Source organism: Notolepis coatsorum (assembly GCF_963971535.1).
Source record: "Notolepis coatsorum genome assembly, chromosome: 11".
In the NCBI taxonomy this organism is placed as follows: Eukaryota; Metazoa; Chordata; class Actinopteri; order Aulopiformes; family Paralepididae; genus Notolepis; species Notolepis coatsorum.
The window spans coordinates 30,442,550-30,465,382 of record NC_140175.1 but is presented as its reverse complement, the minus strand read 5'-3'; the positions used below and the strand labels follow the sequence as shown (position 1 = coordinate 30,465,382).

The 22,833-nt window shown below is 45.6% G+C and overlaps 1 protein-coding gene across 1 annotated transcript; it reads left to right on the top strand.

Annotated features, from left to right (window-relative positions):
• Positions 1-715: 715 nt before the first annotated feature.
• On the top strand, positions 716-17,140 carry sowahb (sosondowah ankyrin repeat domain family member B; the record flags this gene model as incomplete). Its single annotated transcript, XM_084324892.1, has 5 exons — positions 716-2,144; positions 2,514-3,233; positions 5,046-5,593; positions 6,531-6,721; positions 14,247-17,140. The coding sequence occupies 5 exons, from the start codon at positions 716-718 to the stop codon at positions 14,680-14,682; spliced, it is 3,324 nt and encodes a 1,107-aa protein (XP_084181018.1). The 3' UTR covers positions 14,683-17,140.
• Between the last annotated feature and the right edge of the window lie 5,693 nt (positions 17,141-22,833).

Below are 22,833 nucleotides of genomic sequence, written 5' to 3'. Positions count from 1 at the left end.
GACGTGTCATTTATCTAAACGTTTTTGTGTGAGATGGTGGGTAGTGATTGGGTTACTGATATGCAGAGCTTTTTATCAAAGTCTGATCATCTGGGCCCAGGAGTTCAAAACGTTTAATCCCTGTCTGATCGGATCAGATTTGGATTAATTCATTTCAACTCATTATGAATTGAAAATGGGGGACCCTGATGTAAACAAGACGAAAGTCTTTCTCTGGTCTGCATCCCCAAGGTGTGTATTGAGCAGCTGTACTGTACCCATTCTGCAATCTGTTCATTAAAATGTTCAATCAATCAATAGGGATTACAAGTTTTGAACTGAACATGAAGCGGGGGAGGGGACGGGGTGTGTAGCCTACCTGTATATAATTAAAATGTCATGCATTTTATAGTTAAAACTTAAATGCATTGGAAAATGTATGAGAGGCCTACATTATTTTGTAGCTATTATTGCCTTGTCCGGCTTGTGCAACTAAAATAGCATAATATTTGTCAAGCTCTTGGCATGTGATGACTCACTAGAAGCCCGTGAGCCATTTGGGATCCCGCCCCATACAGTCTCCCCCCGCGCGGAGGCGCTTCAGGTATGCAGGTGCGCACGAAGTTAAGACCGCTGTGGCCCTGAGGTGGGTGGAGTTATATTTCCTGGTGTAAAAGCGACAAGACGTTGTTTACAACAAACCTCCCGACCTTTGCAACTTGGATGTATCATCATCATGGCTAACGTGACCGATTTCACACAGGATTCGGTTTTATACTTTCTGCGGAGCAACGGCGGCACCGTGAAAAACTCCGACCTGCTGTTCCACTTTAAAGCTTTCCTGCGGGACCACGAGGACCGGACTCGGTACCGGGAGCAGTTCAAGAAGTTCGTCAACTCCGTGGCGACTGTCAAACAAGACGAGGGGGTTGTAAACGTTGTGCTGAGGAAGAAATTCAGGGGGCATCTCTCTCCTGGAAACCCGGTGGTACCCCCCGGTGGTGGTGGTCAGCAGTCGCCCAGGCAGGCCGGACGAAAGCCAGACCAGGCGAAACCGAGAGACCGAACCCCGGAGAAGAAGACAACCTGGCAGCCTTCAGCCCAGATATCCCCCCTGCTACACCCGAAACCACCACAAACCACTGAGAGTTTCCTCTTGGCGTCGGCGGGAATCCACAGCAACAACAACAACAACCAAGATGAGACTACCAACTTCAACTTGGAGAAACCTCTCCAAAGCTCCTCTCCATTGGCGCCGAAGTGCGCAAAAAAACAGCCCCATGCAAGTACCAACTTCCCATATCATACTAAAGGGACTGCGAGTGAACAGAACTCTAAAGCAGAAGTTACTCCTCTACCTGAGTTCACTCTTAGAGACCAACCCATTTACACAGGTGCTCAACTGGGACAGCCCAGTGAGCCTTTAGATCACCACCAGAGAAGGAACCACTGCCCCCCTCCTACTGATCTGCAGCCCAGTGAGCCTTTAGATCACCACCAGAGAAGGAACCACGGCCCCCCTCCTCCTGATCTGCAGCCCAGTGAGCCTTTAGATCACCACCACCAGAGAAGGAACCACGGCCCCCCTCCTACTGATCTGCAGCCCAGTGAGCCTTTAGATCACCACCAGAGAAGGAACCACTGCCCCCCTCCTGATCTGCAGCCCAGTGAGCCTTTAGATCACCACCAGAGAAGGAACCACTGTCCTACTGATCTGCAGCCCAGTGAGCCTTTAGATCACCACCAGAGAAGGAACCACGGCCCCCCTCCTCCTGATCTGCAGCCCAGTGAGCCTTTAGATCACCACCAGAGAAGGAACCACTGCCCCCCTCCTCCTGATCTGCAGCCCAGTGAGCCTTTAGATCACCACCAGAGAAGGAACCACGGCCCTCCTCCTACTGATCTGCAGCCCAGTGAGCCTTTAGATCACCACCAGAGAAGGAACCACGGCCCCCCTCCTCCTGATCTGCAGCCCAAAGCAGCTCCCCTCAAGCCTGAAGAAATCCCCATACAAGAATCTGGCATAGGCGGAGGAGGGCCTCGGTTTGACCCGCAGGTGACCCGTCGCCGTGCGAAACACAGACAAAGCTACAAATCTGCAGTTTCATATGATGATGGTGGTGACTTTGATGACGATGAGGAGGAGGAGGATCAAAGGAGGCCAGGTCCAGCAGTGTGGGGTGCACAGCCGGTGAACGTCCCACGACTAGAACAAACGGGCAGAGCCATCATCTCCAGCTTCTCCTCTGACCCCCCTGCTCCTCTCCCTCTCCCCCCCTCCACTCTTCCTTCTCCTCTCCCTCTCCCCCCCTCCACTCTTCCTTCTCCTCTCCCTCTCCCCCCCTCCACTCTTCCTTCTCCTCTCCCTCTCCCCCCCTCCACTCTTTCTTCTCCTCTCCCTCTCCCCCCCTCCACTCTTCCTTCTCCTCTCCCTCTCCCCCCCTCCACTCTTCCTTCTCCTCTCCCTCTCCCCCCCTCCACTCTTCCTTCTCCTCTCCCTCTCCCCCCCACCACTCTTCCTTCTCCTCTCCCTCTCCCCCCCTCCACTCTTCCTTCGACTAATCTAGCGGTGAGAGACAGAAAGGATAACTTACCGGGGTGTAGAAGACCAGGCGGCGGGGTCCCAGTTATTTGCATATGGGGCACGGAAGAGGACAGAGAGGCTACCCACCATGGCCCACGACTGAGCTTGGGGCTGGAGCCAGGCCTGAGGATGGGGCAGGATCCAGGGGACTCCAAACCTCCTCGGAGCAGTCTGCCTTTGGAAGCAGAGTGCTACGTTCCCACTCCTGATGATGGAGCTGAATACACAGAGCCTTACCACAACCAAAGCCATCATAATCAACATGTCAATCTCGACCCTTCAGAGCAAAGGCTAGACCCAGGATTAGGGTCAGGGTTAGATCCGGTATTGGACTCTGGGGTAGGGTCCAAGTTAGACCCAGGATTAGCGTCTGGGTTAGATTCAGGGCTAGGGTCAAGGTTAGAAGACCCAGGGTTAGATCCAGTATTAGACTCAGGGCTAGGGTCAAGGTTAGATCCAGTATTAGACTCGGGGCTAGGGTCAAGTTTAGACCCAGGATTAGGGCCAGGGCTGAGGCCGAAGCTTGGCCCAGGAGCAGGGCTCTCAACCAGTCATAACAGCGTCTTCCCCGCCTCCTCAGAAGAATACTCCACCGGTAGTGACTGGCCAAGGTTTGCCGCCCTCTGCTCGGAGTGGGACAGCAGTGATGAGGCACTACACACCTCAACAGGTAGCTGGGGAATTGCTTTCCATGTTTTCGTATACTTATTGTAATTCACAGGTTTGGTTTTTAATTTACATTTAAAGGTTTACTTTACTTGGCCTAATACCTGTAACTGTAAGTCTGTGTACTTGACAGTTATAATACACTTTATATTTGTATAGCAAGGTAAGGTAGGTACTTTACAGGAAGTAGGTTGAAGTGGGTGCTATTGATCCATGTCCCTGATCTTTGTCCAAGAGTAAAATTAGTGCCCTTCATACAACAGTCATAAAAGAAAGGTTTGCATCCCTCATTATGAGTTGTAAAGACGTGAGTCACCCACTACATGATGCAGACTGTATTTATGACGGGTCCATTCTGAGCACTAGTTGGACACTTGGACAAAATGTCAGTGTTTCAGGGAAGATAAAGGATGCAGTAGTCTTCTACCGAGTGTGTTTTACATGCATATTCCAATCCAGATGATTCATGGTTAACATTTGGTTAAGATAAAAATGTTTGCATGTTCATATCCTTATGTTTGCATGTTCATATCCTGATTGCAAATATCCGTGCATTCGCAAATAAACAGAATATCCTAAATATTACCATGAAAATGTAGCTAACACAGCACATAAACGAATACTAAGGATCATACTTAGTGTCCTGGGTAGTGTAGGTAAATCCTAGGTATCTTAAAGGGGAATGGCATCTTTCATTCACATACATTCTTCCTGTTCCCTAGGACGGTACAGTTCGTTTTTGTAAAGACGCACCACTGGCACTGACCACTCTCTTCTAAATCTAGAAATCGGAGAGAGAGAACCCTCCCATCTGTGATGTCACTGGGATGTAAAATCTAGGGCTGCTCCATATACATTAAAATTGGTGTGATTCCCCATTAATCATGATTATTTTAATTAGGGATTTGGGATACAACTATGTTGTTGTTCATATGCCTCAACTCTCAACAAAGAAACAAAAATGCCTGCATGGAAAAATAGTAGGGCTGACCCCGAATAGTCGACTAATCGATCGAAAGGAGCCGTAGTCGACTGCCAACCTCTTAGTCGAATGCAAAAAAATAAAATAAAAAAATATTAGATTTTTTTTAATTTATATTTTTTAATCATTCTTTCCAAAAGCAAAGAGGCCTAGAAGCGTGTCTAACGCTAATGGCATGCATACCAGAGAGGCTAACTGCCTAAGAAAACTGGCACAGAGGCACTGAAAGAGGATTTCACCCATCTAATGAACACACTAGACTCGACAAATATCAAGATGTATCCATCAGAGGACCAATTGCATGCTTTCGCAGAGGACAAGAAGCCTTCCGTCGACTCCTTCAGACATTAAGCACCCCCCCCCACAGCCCAAATGGACTAGTATCGGCAAATTTCGGCCAATCAAAGTCGACTATCCAAATCCTTAGTCGAGGTCAGCCCTAAAAAAATAGTAAGGCCTAACAAAAATAATGGTTTGGTTCCGGTTGCCGACGACCCTGCCGATTTAGGTGCAACCCCATTTATTTTATCAGTTAAATTTTTTTTAAATCCGATTTCTTTTTATTTCTTTTTTTTTTACAATAAAGTTTCATAAAAATCTTAGTCAAACCTTTAGTATTATGGATATTAAACATGCTGGCAGAGTACATGCATCCATGTTGTTGTGAACATTTTAATTAAATAAAGAAATTCCCTATCCATAGTCGCCGTGGGAAAAAATAAAATAAAATAAATTCCCTACCTACCCATGGCCTTAACTGACAACCAACAGGAACCAAACAATATTTTTTGTTATGCCTAATTGAACCTCATGCCGTTGACTCTGATGTCTCAGGTGAGCTGGACAGCGAGTCCAAGGTCCAGGAGACGCTCCAGCGCGCCAAAGAGACCAAACTCCTGGCTCTGATGCACCGAGCGGAGAGGAAGTCCACCACGCCCTGGCACCACTCCACGGGGCACCTCGTCGACGACGCTCCCACCGACGACGACGCGCCGCGGCCGCCATGGCGCCACTCCACGGACCGTCTCCACGACGTCGGGAAGGAGGGGGCGGAGTCCAGCGACGGTTCCCCGTCCTCCGTGGTGGTGGTGCACCGGCCGTCCGCCGCCAGGCGAGTCAGCAGCAGGATACGGAGCCGGCTGTGCCGCAGTCTGGGCGCCGACCTGGATCAGCCCTTCGCTGGGGACGGGCGAGGAGGACGAGGAGGCGCCGCTGCCAGACAGAACCGCCTCCACCTCCTCTCCTCCTCTCTCAGCCTGGGCTGCAGTCTCTCCTCCCTTTCCTCCTCCTCTCAAAGCTTAAGTGATCTGGCCGAGGTGGAGAAGGGGGATGGAGGGATGAAGCCGGGCCTCCCCTCCTCTTCCTCCAAATTCCATCAACAGGTAGGATTCTGCGTTACTTTAGCCGATGCTCTTAATCCTCTTATTATCTCATCTGATGAATAATTGGAACAGAAAGCAGAATAAGTCCACATTTTGTATTGTGTGACAATAGTGTTGTTGTTTTTTATCGGGGCATGTTATTATGTGATGATAACTATATTCTGTTATGATCAGATTATGTCTGTTATCTCAATGTAGTGATTGGGTTACTGATATGCAGAGCTTTTATCTTAAGTCTCATCATCTGAACATTTCCGTAAAGATAAAGTAGGAGTGTGAGGGATACATTCCTCAGTTAGACAGTCTTATCTGGAGTGATGTCTGTAATGGGAAATATTAAAGGGACTAAACGATGAGCCGTTTACATTAATCATTCTGAGTCATTATTAATAATGGAAAGGTTTATTTCACCGTGGCCACAATGAAAGGACAGTTTACAGTCAGAGACAACATGTTAATACAGTAGCGTCTGGCCATAAACTGACCAAGAGCGCTGTTCACACGTATATTAAATACACAATTGAAATGACGTCCACTAGACACCCAGATAGGTAAACAAAGTCTGCCCGAAGGAGAGCCAGCCTTGGCTAGGCGGTGATGTTCGCGATGTTCCCAACTGGAATGTAAAACAATCTTGCTAGCAGAGGAAGAGATTTAAAGGGACAGTAGTGTCTGCCACACCTGAGCACATTATATAGCTGGTCAGTCAAGCTGTCTATAATGACATGATAATATATGTACAAGACTAACTAGTAACTTTTAAACTGTGATGTGTTGCTTAGAATAATAACAATAAAAAAAAAAGAGACACACTTATCTAGCTGCTGGGCATATAAAAGGATGCAAAGTACACACTCTTCTCTCTCTGGTTTGTGACAGTTTGTTTCCAGCACAAAGCTTGGTTCACAGGCTGTGTGTGTGATGTGTTCTTTTTCAGCCGGACCTGGTTCCTCTGGAGCCGCAGGTACATTTGTGGCTGGTGAACGGTGCCGTTGGGTCCTGGACTGACATCTACTCGCTGTTCAGAGACGACCCCACGCTGCTCAACAGGCGGGACTTCATTACTGGCTTCACTGTCCTCCACTGGATCGCCAAGCACGGGGACCACCGCGTCCTCAACACTCTAGGGTACGAGACGCTTCTTGTGTGAACTCTGAGCGGTGTGTAGCGCCTCACTGCTGCTGTCCCACTCCGAGCCTCTCGGGGAGGCAAACCTGGGCCCAGTTACTACTGGAGTATTCTTCTGAGGGGGGGGGGGGGGGGGGCGCTGTTATGACTGGATGAGAGCCCTCCTCCTGGGCCAAGCTTTGGCCTCCGCCCCGAGTCTAATCCTGGGTCTAGCCTTTGCTCTGAAGGGTTGAGATTGACGTGTGTTGACTATGGAGGCTTTAGATAGATAGATATATAGATACTTTATTAATCCCCTTGGGGAAATTCAGGGTATCTCGCAGCGCACACAGTATACAGACATTGACAGTTCTCATTCAGTTGTTTCACGTTATGTCTGCATCATGAATAAAAAATAAGCACATGATAAAATTCAATTAAATCATATCTATCAATATCAATAAGAGCGTGATGAGATAAAAGCAGGTGTATAAAACAAGTGTGTAAAAACAGGTGTGTAGGGAACAGGTCAGAGGTCAAGGTCCCCCGCACTATATTACGCTGTTGTACAGTCTGATGGCAGTGGGGGACAAAGGACCTCCTATGCCGCTCAGTCCGTGAGTGCAGGGAGATTAGACGTCCGCTTAATTGTGGTAAGGCTCTGTGTTTACAACAGCCTGATCCTGGTTGATTGCTCCATATGGAGGCAGTAGCAGTATGTTATAATATGATTGGGTTCGAAGGTGAGAGATTACATTTCTCACGCCTTTTTTTATTTGACCACATTTTTTAAAATAAATTCTGGCTCCTCCCGGGCAGCGTGTCGAGGTGTCCTTGAGCAAGACACTTAACCCCTAACTGTATGAGCAGGTTGGCACCTTGCATGGTCGCCTTCTTCACTGTCTGTGTGTTGAATGTGTGAGTGAATGGGTGAATGTGAGGCATAAATTGTAAAGCACTATGGATAAAAGTTGTTATAAATGCAGTCCGTCCGTTTAAGGGATAACACGAGAACGTCTTGGACTTATCTCCATCGTGGTCCTTGCTGACTAATATCCAAAGGTGAAAAGGAAGCTGTAGGAGCTGTATGACTTTGGTTTAGCAGCACAAATAAACATCCTTTCATAGATCTAGATTTAAGTTCTTGGGTACAGAGCTACAAGATACAAGATGCAAGAGTTTTATTTGCCTAGTTTTGGTATAAAATGTACTATAAACCCGGCTATGAATTATCTATATCAACAAACCTTTCTATAGAAAGAAGCATAATATGGATGGGGAGAAATGTGGAAAGTTTGTTGTGTGTAGGTACTAGGGAAATGGAGTTCCAAGACTTTGTGTGTAAGTAAAATGCATAAAAACTAGTTTTTCAGAAAACAACCTCAAAGTTTTGTATTGTAAAATGCCATACATTTTTATTTGAAACTGCTATTTACAAACAACACCCAATCAAACCATTAGTAATAGACAACCGAAACACATGCCTGATGTGATAACTGAATAACATAATAATAATGATGTTATTGAACTGAACAGAACTACACACAGACTACAAACAAACAGTGTAGTAACAGTGTAGTACCATCTAATAGGCAAAGACAATTTGAATAATATATTGCAAGTTTTCTTAATTTTATTTTTATATATGCAAATGAGGCACTTCCCCATTACATATGTGCACATTTATGGATGCAATCAGGCAAAATGAAGTTAAATAAACAACTAAATGTGTGTTATTGACGTTTTATTGTCACTAGTTTCATAGAAGACATGTTTAGGAAGCAAAATATAACAAAATCACTATCGTCGAAAAAAGGTGATCTTGGGGGTGCTGTCTCGCCTAAAAGGTCAAAGCATCCTGATGAAGAAGATTTAGCATTTTATCCTAGTTTTGTCTCTTGAAAAATGAATTTCCACCATGTGATGTCATCTATGTAGGGTACAGAGGTATCCAGGATATGCAACGCTAAAACGCTCCATTCCCAGGGTGGGAACAGGGTGGAAAGGAATCCCAACCTGAGCATGATATAAGAGCAAATTGGCTGCAGTTCACACAAGGCGATTGAATTTAGCTTTTTCACAATATCCCTCCTATATAATATATATATATATATACATATACAGTACATAACCGTAGTACCTTATGTATATGCATTTCATCTGAGAGATCAGAGCCCACGGGAGCACACCACAGTTTTAAGGTTCAGTGCCTTGCTCTATAGGGCATTTTGGCAGAGATTGTGGGGACCGTAGATGCAATGCCAGTTACCCTGCAGTTACTTGTTCAAAACTGGAATACACCCGCAAGGGATTGAACCTGTGACCTTACGACCCACTCACAGCCGGTGTACACCCAGTGAACTGTAGTGTGTCTACATCTACTCTGATTTCACCCAGATAGTGACATTTATAAGATAAGATCAGATGGATCTTTATTAATCCCCTTGGGGAGGTTGTGGAGTCATGGCAACACAGGGGAGGGGGAGGGGAGGTACAGGCAAGGTAATTGAAGGGGGAAAAAGTATAGTATAGGGGAGACGGTGGCTCAGGAGGTAGAGCAGTCGTCTGGTAATCTGAAGGTTCCCGGTTCGATTCCAGCTCCTCCCAGCAGCCCGTCGAAGTGTCCTTGAGCAAGACACTTAACCTCTAACTGCGCCCGATGAGCAGGTTTGGCACCTTGCATGGCTGCCTCTGCCGTGTGTGAATGCATGGGTGAATGTGAGGCATAAGTTGTAAAGCCCATTGGATAAACACGTTATATAAATGCAGTCCATTTACCATTTACATAAACCGAATGTGAATATGGTAAATTGGCCCAAACCAAAAGCCCTGGGTAGACAATTCTGTCCGCGAGGCTCTGAAAGCGCACACCTCAGCTTATAATGCCGGGCTCGTGACGGGCAACATGAACGAGCACAAGGCGGCGAGATACAATGTAAGGAGGACGGTAACAGAGGCAAAACGGCGCTACAGGGATAAGGTTGAACTTCAGTTTGAACAGGCTGATTCCAGAGGTATGTGGCAGGGCCTCAGAACGATGACAGATTATAAAGGCACCTCCCTCAAGCTGAACAATGATGTCTCCTTGGCGAATGAACTCAATACCTTCTATGTGAGGTTTGAGGCTGTGAATAACAACACCAGCCTACAGACCACTGCAATAGAAGGGGGAGCCACTGCCGATGGAGACTCGGGGCCGAATCCACAAAGGGTTTGGATGAAATCAAGGATGATATTGAGCAGGCAATGTTGTGGCGTTATGCTCCAGAATAAACTATTTATTTATTCCGAGTTGGTTTCCCACTTCAGTTTGAAAGTTAATTGTGTCTGTTTGTTATTTTTTCTTTTCTATATAAGCGACACTTAAATGGGATATAAACGAAATTAAATATAGCACAATAGAATATAGTACAATAGAATTATAAGTGACGAAGCTGTCTTTTCTTAACACGGTCTGCTTCCGCGATACCACCCGGCGAAAATGAGCATGTTTTTCGAAATAGGAAACATACCTATTCCATCAATATCCAGATGGTGTGTAACGCCAGTAATTTAATTACTAATGTGGTTGCCAAGTTCCCTGGGTCAGTGCACGACGGCTACATCTTTCGGAACAGCAGTCTATACCGAACGATGCAAGCTGTTCTGAAGGTCCAGATTAATAATTATAATTAGTTCAACATCGCCTAAAGTCCACGTTTATTATTTTCTATACCATATATAATAATAACTATTTGTATAGCACTTTTCATACAGAGGTTGCAGTTCAAAGTGCTTCACAACAGTAAAAAATACAGGCATAAGCGAGCATAAAAAATTAAAAATGTAAATACAAAGAGATAGAGAGGTAGCAAGGTTAGGCAAATCACAGTTCTTCAACAATATAAATAATAAAATAGAATAGATTAGATAGAGTAAAAAAAGTGCGGTTTGATTCAGTTTAAAATATAAAAAAAATTATAATAAAAATAATAAGATGGAACGGACAGTAAAAAGTGTGATAAGATTGTTTAATAAAGAAAAATATATAACAGAGCAGTGTATCGCTCTTAGTACTTTGAGTTTCTTTACAAAGTTCTAACATACAACAGAGCATCGCTCTAACATACATACAACAGAGCAGTCCGTCGCTCTAACATACTGTACAACAGAGCAGTCCGTCGCTCTAACATACAACAGAGCAGTCCATCGCTCTAACATACAACAGAGCAGTCCATCGCTCTAACATACAACAGAGCAGTCCATCGCTCTTAACACTTTGAGTTTCTTTACAAAGTACAGGTCTAAGTTACCTTATAGAACAACAGAGCAGTGTGTCGCTCACAACAACAGAGCATAAAGTAGGTAGGGTAATAATAATAATAATAACGAGCATAAAAAAATTTAAATAAAAAGATAGACGGCAAGGTATGGTAAATCAGTGTTTCACATTAGGATCTAGCATCCCAATAGGCTCTCTGTTTACAGTTTGATTCAGTAATACAAATAATAAAAATAGTTTAAAATGATTCAGTTTAAAAATAGTCATCAGTAAGAAGTAAAAAGTGTGATAAAATAGTTTAGAATATATAGTTTTATTTGTATAAGATATATATTTACTGTTGACCTGATAGTGTTTTATTGTTCGCCCGTATATGCTCCTTGTATCGCGTGCTGTATACAGCGCGCACCCTGCACGTATTGGAACGGAGAAAAAGATACCGTTAGTTGGGGAAGAAAAGGTGTATCGGATTCAGGATTCAGGAGAGAGTTGTTTTTTTGCTACAACACTGTAACGCTCATCTTTCTCCTCCGGACAATTAACCTTTGGGCCGGTGCTGTCGGTGATAAGGCGTTTCATTGTCTTCACCCCAATCTCAGCGCGGCAGTTGCTGTGGGGGAAGGCCATAGACGAGAGGCGGTGGTGTACGCCCCATCTGTATAGGAATGACCTGGTCTCGGTGGAGGTGAACTCTGGGCCCCCATCCGATGTGAGCTCTTCTGGCGTCCCGTACGTCACAAAGGCCCGACGTAGGTGATTTATGAGGCCGGCGGCGCCCCCCATCGACTTCGAGATGATCGGCCAGTTTGAGTACCGGTCCACCATCACGAGGTAGTGCACGCCCCTGTGCATGAGGAAGTCTGAACACACCGCCTGAAAGGGGTAAACAGCTGGGATAGGCAGGGTTGGCGGCGCTCCAGGCTGTGAAGATGCCATCCGGTGGCAGTGCTCGCAGTTCCTCCGAGTGGCGCTGATGTCAGCCGACATGCCTGGCCAGAACACAGAGGATTCTGCGTGGGCGGTCATCATCAATACGCCCTGGTGGGCAGCGTGTAGGAGTAAGAGTGGTATAATTACTCTGTCCTTGTACAGGACCACCCGTCAGTTGATGTGATGTTCTCACGGTACTGGTGGAAGTCACGGATCGTCTTCGGCATCTCGAACTTTGAGTCGGGGATGCCATCCATCGCCATTTCCTCCAGAGTGCACATCTCACCGTCGCTGCTGGTTGCCTCCCTGACGCGATCCCATGTCACTGACCGCAATGATTCGAGGCCTGCAGCGCACCATCCCAGGTCACATATTGGGCGTGTCTGCGCTGGTATCTCATCGCGCAATGTGCTTTCGTGGATAGCTCCCAGACGCAGAGCAGGCTCCGCGGATGCAATTTGCTTGCCGCAATCCATTCTCTGTGGATTCCGCCCTCAGTGTTCAGGAAAAATGAGGTGAGGAGGACCTTTAAGAAAGTGAATATCAGGAAGGCAGTAGGACCGGACGGTATCCCCGGCCGCGTCCTAAAAGTCTGTGCCGACCAATTGGCCCCGGTATGCACTGACATATTCAACCTATCCTTAGAACAGGCTGTCATCCCCACCTGTCTGAAGAAGTCCACCATTATCCCTGTACCCAAAAAATCCACGCCCGCTTGCCTCAACGACTATCACCCTGTAGCTCTCACCTCCATAGCCATGAAGTGCTTTGAGAAGCTTGTGAAGGGATACATCTGTTCCTCCCTCCCCATCAACCTGGACCCCCTGCAATTTGCATATCGCCCCAACAGGTACACGGAGGACGCCATAGCCCATGTGCTGCAGACAGCAGCATCACACCTGGACAAGAGGCAGGGAAACTATGTGAGAATGCTATTCATCGACTACAGCTCAGCATTCAATACCATAGTCTCCTCCAAACTCGTAGCCAAGCTCAGGGACCTGGGCTTGAACTATGACCTCTGCCAGTGGGTCTTGGACTTCCTGACGGGAAGATCCCAGTTGGTGAGAGCAGGCAACTGCACCTCCTCATCCATTATCCTCAACATGGGGGCCCCCCCAGGGCTGTGTTCTGAGTCCCCTCCTCTACTCGCTGTACACACATGACTGTGTGGCACAGCGGAACAACAACACAATCATCAAATTTGCTGACGACACAGTAGTGGTGGGCCTGATCTCTGCAAACGATGAGAGGGCCTACCTGGAAGAGGTAGAGGATCTGGCGCGGTGGTGTCAGGAGAAATGCCTCTCCCTGAACGTCAGCAAAACAAAAGACATGATTGTGGACTTTAGGAGGTCAGGAGCCAGGGACTACAGCCCCCTCGGCATCGACGGGGCACCGGTCGAGAGAGTGAACAGTTTTAAGTACCTCGGAGTCCACATATCCGAGGACTTGACATGGACCACACACATTGACAGTGTAGTCAAGAAGGCACAGCAACGCCTCTACTTCCTTAGGCGCCTAAGGAAGTTCAAAGTGAGTCAGAAGATCCTTAAGAACTTCTACTCATGCACAATAGAGAGCATCCTGCATGGTAACATCACCTCCTGGTTTGGGAATAGCACCGCACAAGACCGTAGCAGACTACAGAGAGTGGCCAGTTCAGCCGAACGCATATTGGAGGTGGGCTTCCCACTCTCCAAGACATTTACAACAAGCGTTGCAGGGGTAAGGCTAAGAGAATAATCAAAGACTCTAGTCACCCAAACAACTGCCTCTTTGAACTGCTGCAGTGAGGCAAGCGATACCGGAGTCTCATGGCCAGTACAGAGAGACTCAGAAGGAGCTTCAATCCCCAGGCCATCAGGATGCTCAACGACAATAACACTATGTAACAAACCATCAAATACACTCGCAGCACACACATCCACACGTACACACTCACTTTAAATAAACAACTCACTGTAGCACCCACTTTACTCACTTTAACACTTTATATTTATTGGTAAAGAGATTTGCACTACAATTCATACCTCATTGCACCTTACCCTAGTTGTACCTCATCCCATTTCTGCATTGTACTGTATATTGTATTGTATTGTAACTCGGTTACTAATTTTTCTACTCTGTATTATATATGTATATTGACTGAACATTTTTGTTTACGTACTTTTCACTTTCTATTTGATACTTTATCTATTTTTATCTAGCACACTCTCAGGAGCATAACAGAAAAAAGCATTTCATATAAAAGTATTCTGTATTTTTTGTATAACAACTAATAAAGAAACTTGAAACTTGAATTGCATCATGCCCTCATGGTCCGCTCCTCCTCTTCTCACCGCTCCTCTGCAGGTATGGCGTGAACAAAGCCGGTGTGGCGCTGGACGTGGACGCCCGGTCCGCCTGCGGCTACACCCCCCTCCACCTGGCCGCGCTCCACGGCCACAAGAAGATGATGCGGCTGCTGGTGCAGAAGTTCAAGGCCAGCGTGGCGCTGAGGGACACCTCGGGGAAGAAGGCCTGGCAGTACGTGGACCGGCCCGCGCCCCTGGACATCCTGCACCTCCTCGGAGCGCCGCAGTGGGCCTTCAAGAGGGGGGCGGAGGAGGTGGGTTCACAGCAGCGGCTCCACCACTCCTCGTCCTCCGTGGACAAGCGGCATCACCACGCCAGGCCGCCCGTCACGTCGGGCACGGCAAAGGTCAAGAGGTCATCTTCCATCGCCGCGTTCCTCAAACACAAATCTATAGCCCGGTTAACCGGACAGTTCTCTGACTTCCACGTGTAGAAACCACAGATGGAGATTAAAGGATTTTGGGGCATTAGTCTGTACTATTGGGCTTTCATCTCCGCCACACTGTCTCCGTTAACCCACATTCGGGCTCTGACCTGAGGATCATGTGGTTGTAGCCCACTCTGAAGTACAGGCCATGCGGGGGAACAGTGTTCCCACCCCTGCTACTGGCCGGGGCGGGGCTCCAGTACATGGCTACTCAGGGGCTACAGAAAATGGATATCCTGTGTCGATAAGGAATTAATTAATTAATCAATCAATTAATGAATTATTAAAACACTAGTCTGGGGTTTATTTACTTACTGTGGCACTATAATTTCTCACAAAAGAACGTGATTTTTTTTGTGTGTCTTGTCCATGGAAATCATGCCGCGGATAAGTGACTACATGACTGACGGGACCCTCCGCACACACCCTCCACAAAGCCTCTTTGTGTGTGTGTGTCTGTGTGTGTGTGTGGTCCTCCCTTCAACCCTGAATAATCACTTAGAAGGGGATTTAATAGTTCAAAGTAATTTTCCGTTCGGCTGAATCCAAATAATTGAATATGAAAGCTGTGGGAATCGGAGCTTTGACTCTCACAGTGACTGCGGGAGAAATGATGACAAAAAGCGCTGAGAGAGATGCACTATGGCTGAAAGGAATTACAATTGGACAAGAGGACATTCACGAGCGCGCTCTCGTGGAGTATCGGTTTTCATGGCGTTTGTCAAAAGGAATTGTACTGAAACTGAGCGAGGGAGGCTACGTTTACTGGCTGCAGGGCAACCTGCTTTGTAGTGTCAATGAACACAAGTGAATGTAGGGCTGGATTTATGGAAACCAAAAACGAGATTATTTGAACTCTTTGTGTCACAGATGGTATCTATTCGTCGCTGTCCAAACAGGGGGGAATGTGATTCCACTGTGTCTCTTCCTTATTTACGTTGATCTAGCATGTGAAGATCTAATCGGATCTGCCCCCACGAAGGGTTAAACGTGTAAAGGCAGCCTCGGGAGTGATGTTGGCCAATTGGAATGTTGCTTTTTGGGAGGCAATATAGCTGCTCCAAGTAAAGCAGGTGACACTGGTTTTTTTATTATGCTTTTCAAAAACATGCCGTGTCAGCAGCACTGTATAGTTGTCTTGCACATGATATCACTCTTATGTGGGGATATCTACATATTTGACACGATTGCTGGATATTTATGACCACCATTATGGTTATTTGGCTTTATATAGTTTTAGTTGACACTTAAATAGTAGAAAACTAAGGTATGCAAATCTGTTTGTGGTGGGTCTATATGATATTGTTTTGGGCCGCCCACAAATAAATCTTTTTAGGATAAACACTGGTGTAATCAGGAATTTAGAATGGTCTATATAGGCTAGGTCTAGGATGGTCTATAGGCCATGTATGTGAAACTGGTCTTAAAAGGCTTTGATGTTGAGACTTGATAACCTGTTCAGTGCATGTGGGGACAGGAACACACCACTCTGTATTCTGGTTGTTGTTTCACATCCCCCTGAAGGTCTCATCCTGGAGAAGCTGCTGATATGCATCTTTCATATCCCACTCACAAATATACGAGCTGATGGAGACATGCAAAAATAGAGCAAACTAGATCAGATTTAAGATTTAGAGGGTACAAAACGTTAAAATCCTTCTTGAACCCACCTGCTTCATGTACATCAAACACTGCTCGTGTACGCTGACGTGGATTTAATGGATGAAATCAACTGGGGATCACAGCTTTTACCTGGAGAGTTTATTTCAAGGAGATAGCAGGCGTCCCTAATGTTTTGTACACTCTGTGTCCGTGCTCTCAGTATCTATGGCTATTTGGTGGCCATTTTGCTCTAGCCTCTAGGTCACACTCGGGTTGTTCCCTTAAGCAGGAACAGGGTGGAGCATGACACAAGAGCAAAATGGCCGCTGTGTGAATATGGTCCATTATCCACGAATCTCAGGTATTTTACTCAGGGTTCTCATGATTGAGATGAGAGCTTATTAACAGGATACATTTACATGTGCAATCTTAAAAACTGAATACTTATTCAGTAATATACTATACATCTATATCCTGTATAGACCGTTTCAGTGGAAGCAATTAGCTAGGGAACAGCTTGGACCCGTGTTTACTTCCTGTCAATTATTGATATTGGCAAACGCTGCAACAGGAAGTAAACACGGGTCCATTTAGAATGTGTGTGTTGTCGAGTTGAAAACCATCTATAATAAACAGGATAATAGTATGTAACTGAAAAAAAGTAAACACCCTCACTCACACTGCCTGGTATATTTAAAAGGATATCCCATATGTACACTATTACTAGAATGAATATCCTAAAAGACGATGTATTCTGTATATGATTGTAAATATTTATACTCTTAAAAAGGTTGCAGGGCTTTACTGGCAAGTATGTATTACTGTATGTATTAACACTCAAATAAACGTCCATTATTTGTAATAGTCGGTTGATGGATAACTTGATATGAACTTTCCATAATCCTTTGTTCTTGTTTCAAGATGTCATGTCATGATGATCTGGGTGGAAAATGTATTTGAAAATAGGTTTAAAATATATTTACTAGTTGAGGCAGGACTGGTGTACTTGAGTATGGTCAAAACATAACATTATTTACAAAGTTCTAGTTGAATTATGTGAAATTAGCCAGATCCACCATGGCCATTGTTGTTTTCCCAGAGCTACCAGAATCCAAAGTAGCCCACGGTCATTTCCTGACCTTAAACACTTTATGTGTACCTAATGGTGGATTTACACAGCCACAAAAAGCAGATTTTTCTTTTTTTTAACTATTGGCAGCATATAATAGATCAGATCGTATGGTACTTTAACAGGGAAAAACCATGTGGAATCTGGGTTACAATCAGATCTTCTGTTCCTATGTAAATGTAGCCAAACACTGTAGCCATTTGAATGTTACCTTGTTGAAACACACTCTGTTAATGTTTAGCTTTCTACTCTACACTTGACATCATAGGCTGCCTTTTAAATGTTTTTTTTTAGACTTTTTTAAAGTGCCTCTGAACCAGGACTGGCCAAACCTTTCGACCTGGAGCGTTAAGGAGCACAAATGTTGCATGGGTTTGTTGGATGTGGGCCAAATGTGACAAGTAGATAACCATGTCTAGGACCGTAGTCACGTTTCTTTAAAAGAAAATATATATATATAATAATTCCTTATAATAAGCAGGTTATCTCAATCACTCTAATATAATAAAATGTGGTCTCTTTAAAATAGACTGAATAGAATATCTTATCATGGGGTAAACAGAATGTTGTGGAGGCCTGCTCTAGACGTTTGTACATTTATCAGTGGTCTAAACAGTGTCTTTTCATATTCCATGTGCTTTCTCCTGGGTTCAGGCGGTTGAAACGGTTTAATAATGATCTGTTGTGCCTGTATGAATCCAGCCAAAACACAGGGAACACTGACAATAGCTGGACAGACGTCAAAGAGGCCAACAGGGTTCACACAGTCACTCAGCAGTGGTCTGAGCCAACAGCCAAGGACTGCACTGCAGGAAGACCTCAGAGAGAGGTTCCTCTCTCTCTCTCCCTCCCTCTCTTTCCGTCTATCTTCTCTCTCTCTCCCTATCTCCCCCCTCTCTCGCTCTTCTCTCACTTGTTCAAACTCTTTCTCTCCCTCCCCTACTTGCTTTCACCTGCTCCTGCTGTTTGTATCTCCTTTCCCCCTGTCATTCTCTCCTATCTCTCTTTCACTCCCTCCCTCCACTCACCCCCCCCCCCTTCTCTCTCTCTCTCTGTCCCTTCCTCCCTGGGCATGGTGCCAGTGTGTGTTGGTGCCCAGTGAGAGTATAAAGGCCTGTTGTTTGTGGTAGTGGTGTATTGTAGCCTGTGGAGAGAAATGTTAGCATTATTTCGCTTGGTGGAACAGCTCCCTTCATTCCTCCTAGTAAACATGATGCATTCCTCCTAGTAAACATGATGCATTCCTCCTAGTAAACATGATGCATTCCTCCTAGTAAACATGATGCATTCCTCCTAGTAAACATGATGCATTCCTCCTAGTAAACATGATGCATTCCTCCTAGTAAACATGATGCATTCCTCCTAGTAAACATGATGCATTCCTCTTGGTAAACATGATGCATTCCTCCTAGTAAACATGATGCATTCCTCTTGGTAAACATGATGCATTCCTCCTAGTAAACATGATGCATTCCTCCTAGTAAACATGATGCATTCCTCCTAGTAAACATGATGCATTCCTCCTAGTAAACACCCATGACTCCTTTTGCATTTGGTTCAATTAAATCAGGGACGCACAATGGTGCAAACGAAAGCAACCCATTTTGTCCGTTTGTTAATTAATACTTGGGGGAAAAAATCCTTTTCTTTTTGTCTAAAAGGGAAGTGGACCAATTCCTTGAAGGATAATTCCTTCCTCCCCATGTGGTATTCAGATCTCAGCGGTTTAGAGGAGTAGAAGAACCTGGTGGACTAGGAATTGGAATGTGTCCTATATCTTACATAAATAACACAGACACCAAAATGCTGTGGTTGCCCTTATGACTGCCATTCATTTAGCACGAGACTACATGTTGCCTGTAGGCCTATGCCCATTACCAGTATGTATTCCAACTTATTTTCACATACAGACCACTTTATTTTCTTAACTAAAAAGGCACACCTGCTGTCTCAACAGATGGGATTTTTGTGTCTCAAATCTAATATGTACAGGAGTGATGTGTCTTTGCAATCATAACCCTTTGATTTTAGCCTTAAAGGAACACGCCGACTTAAAGGGGCTATGTACTGCTATTCCTAGCACTATTTGGGCAACTTTACACAATTCCTGTTAGTCTATTGAAGACATCTGTAAGTTTTTTTTCAAAAAAATGCATTGTTTTATATTTCTAATCAAGTACTCAAAACCATCATTTTCCAGCTTCAAGATTTCAGGCTGTTATGGCCTGGCTCCGCCCATAAGCACTTTGAGTGACAGTCAGTCCACACAGTCTGCGACTGGTAGACAGAGAGAGATAGAGAGAGAGAGAGGGGGGGGGGGGGGGGGGGGTGAGAGAGAGAGAGAAAAAAAAGACAGGCCGTCTCTTCCTTTCGTTTTTTCTCTCCCTGCGGCAGCTTGTGTGGGGGGGGGGGCCTCCCTTCTCCCCCTCTCCCGTGTGGCGCGGCAGGTCCCCCCCCCCCCCGTGACTCAGGCCTTCAAATCAGGATGGACTAATTTACTGGAGCAGGAAATTATCTGAGCTGAATCAGAGCAATCCGCCAATATGGTATTTAGACACTAAAACACATTGATACTAACTCCTATTACTATAATACAATGCTAGAGACTGAAAAATTACATTTATAGTACATGTCCCCTTTAACTATTGCACCGGAGGACGCGGCGATGCAAGAGTTGTACAGAGTATATCCAGAGGGGGAGGAGCGGCGGTCGGAAGGTGTGAGGGCTGATCATGCGTGGAGGACGACCAGCGATCCATCTTCTCGTCCGACTGGAGAAGACGGTAAGTGCATTTCCCATAATGTCGCCGTGTTCCTTTAACAGTGAAAGGGCGAGGCCACCATCCTGTCTCCTGTTGTTCTAGGCCAGTGGTGCCCAACCAGTCGATCGCGATCGACAGGTAGATCGCGGGCTGATTTCAAGTAGATCTTGATTAATAAAATTTGATTATAAAAAAAAAAAAAAAAAAAAAAATTTTTTTTTTGCTAAATCAACTCTTCCTCTCCTTGTTAACTACAACAAGCAATGCTGTTTGTTATTTAAGATGAGGTCGGACTCGGCACTGACAGATTTGTGTTCATTATGCTGCTTTTATAAAGCCTCAAATGACGGCTTACAATATACAATTTTGGCTGGTAGCTCTCGGGCTAGGTGGTAAATAAAAAAGTAGATCTTGGTTCAAAAAAGGTTGGCCACCCCTGTTCTAGGCAAACACAGCCATTCCTAGTTAGAGCCTCAAAGGAATCCCAACACAAATGAATGGCCAGAGGCCTTTGAACTGAAACTGCCTGCAAACAAGCCCCGTTTATTCACCTACATCAGACTTACCTCGGTTACTAACTGAAAACAATATTACTAGTATAAAGTATTACAATCCACGTAGGACATGGACATACGGTACCAGTGATCTATACCCGTATAGAATATCGCAAAGCTATTGATTATAATCAGATCAGATTTGATCACTTACCCTGCTTGTGTCAATTGGCTACTCTCGGGCCAAAGAAACACAAAAACATGAATTGGAGAGGGTTCTGGTAGTATGCAGTATTAGAGGACATGGGGAGGCCCAGGAGAGAGGGTTCTGGTAGGACTGGAACCAGTATACAGTATTAGAGGACATGGGGAGGCCCAGGAGAGAGGGTTCTGGTAGGACTGGAACCAGTATGCAGTATTAGAGGACCAGCGGAGGCCCAGGAGAGAGGGTTCTGGTAGGACTGGAACCAGTATGCAGGATTAGAGGACCAGCGGAGGCCCAGGAGAGAGGGTTCTGGTAGGACTGGAACCAGTATGTAGGATTAGAGGACCAGCGGAGGCCCAGGAGAGAGGGTTCTGGTAGGACTGGAGCTGCAGGGCTAGATCTGGTTCCACTGTAGCATCTCACTGTCCCCTCCTGCTCCTGCGCTGCATGTAAACCCAGACTGGGAGAAGTGAGTCAGTGAGACCTCAGTAAAAGGCCTTTCCTTCCTGCATGCTCTGCTAAATTTGGACTGGCTCAAAATATACATGTTCAACTAAATAAAGAGTATTCACCTACCATTGTCCTTCTGCACAAGTGTTGGTGTATGGGGGTATTTCAAAATGTATTTGTATTTGTCTCATTCAGCAGATTGTTGCGCTAAATATATTTCAAAACCCATTCTATTTAGGACCCTTCTGCTTAAAATGTATGCAAGATCCACTATTCTATCAAAACGGAACAAGAGAAAAAAATCCCTTAAATGTTTGCGGGTATACAATTCAAATAACAAACGACGGCGATTTAAATATTTAAGGAGGTGAAAACGTTTTGGAGCGACTGTATTTTGACACCTTAAAAGCTGATGCTTCTTTCCATGCGGCCTCGTAAACATGTCCACTCCTGTTTCAGGCTCAGGGTGTGTGGGTCGGTGTAGAGTTCCTGTTGAATCAAGCGCAGTGCTCGCTCTTCTTGTGTAATGGCCCGTCATGTATTGTATATCAGTTATATAACGTGTTGTCCCGGTGCCTTCGTTCTACCTGTGTGGAGACAATCCTGCACACTGCTCATGCACAACACCACTTGGCATTTGTTTGAGCTAATTAAAGATGCACTACGATTTTAGATTTTCTATTGCCGCTGTGCCAATTCTCCCCTCCCCTGTCTTGAACGTTGCTCGCATATGCCCCACACTGGCCAGTTGTAGGGAGGATAGAAGCCTTGCATCACGTGTCCCCTCCGGTACACGAGGAGGCAGCCTGTCACATCTTTTCACCTGCCAGCGCGGACTCTCATTGGCGAGGTGTAACGTGTGGGAGGCTCTCACACTACCCCCGCCATTTCCTGTCTCTACTGTGCAGGCGTCCCCCAACCGACCTGTAGGAGTCGCTGTCCACAACGTCCAGATTACCACCCATCGACTTCCACCCGCTAACTCTGCCAATTGGGTCAGTATGACGGCTGGCCCAAGCCGGAGGCAACGCCGACAGCCGGAGTCGAACCCGGTGTCTCTTGCGTTGGTGACGAGCACAATGTCCGCTGCGCCACCCAGCCGCACCCGATTTTAGATTATTTGCAATGAGGTCCATTTATACTCAACCGCTAAATGACAATTGTACATGGTTGCGTCTACACACAGTCTTCTTTCACAAGAGGTGTTGTGAGGATGATTTCCATCATTAGGCTATGTTTAACAAGAGGTGTTGTGAGGATGATTTCCATCATTAGGCTAGGCTATGCAAGAGGTGTTGTGTGTAGTGTACCAACAGTACTGATATAGTGTGAGCCAACAGTACCAATATAGGGATGGCATGTACCAACAGTACTCTGTCAAAGAGACAAGAACAAACTGCAAGGTGTTTTCAACCATAGCTAAAAAATTAGCGACGGAACACAAAGATCCCTAGTACAGTTTAACAGTGCTCAAGAAAGCACATAAGATAATTGGTGACTCCATCCACACATGTC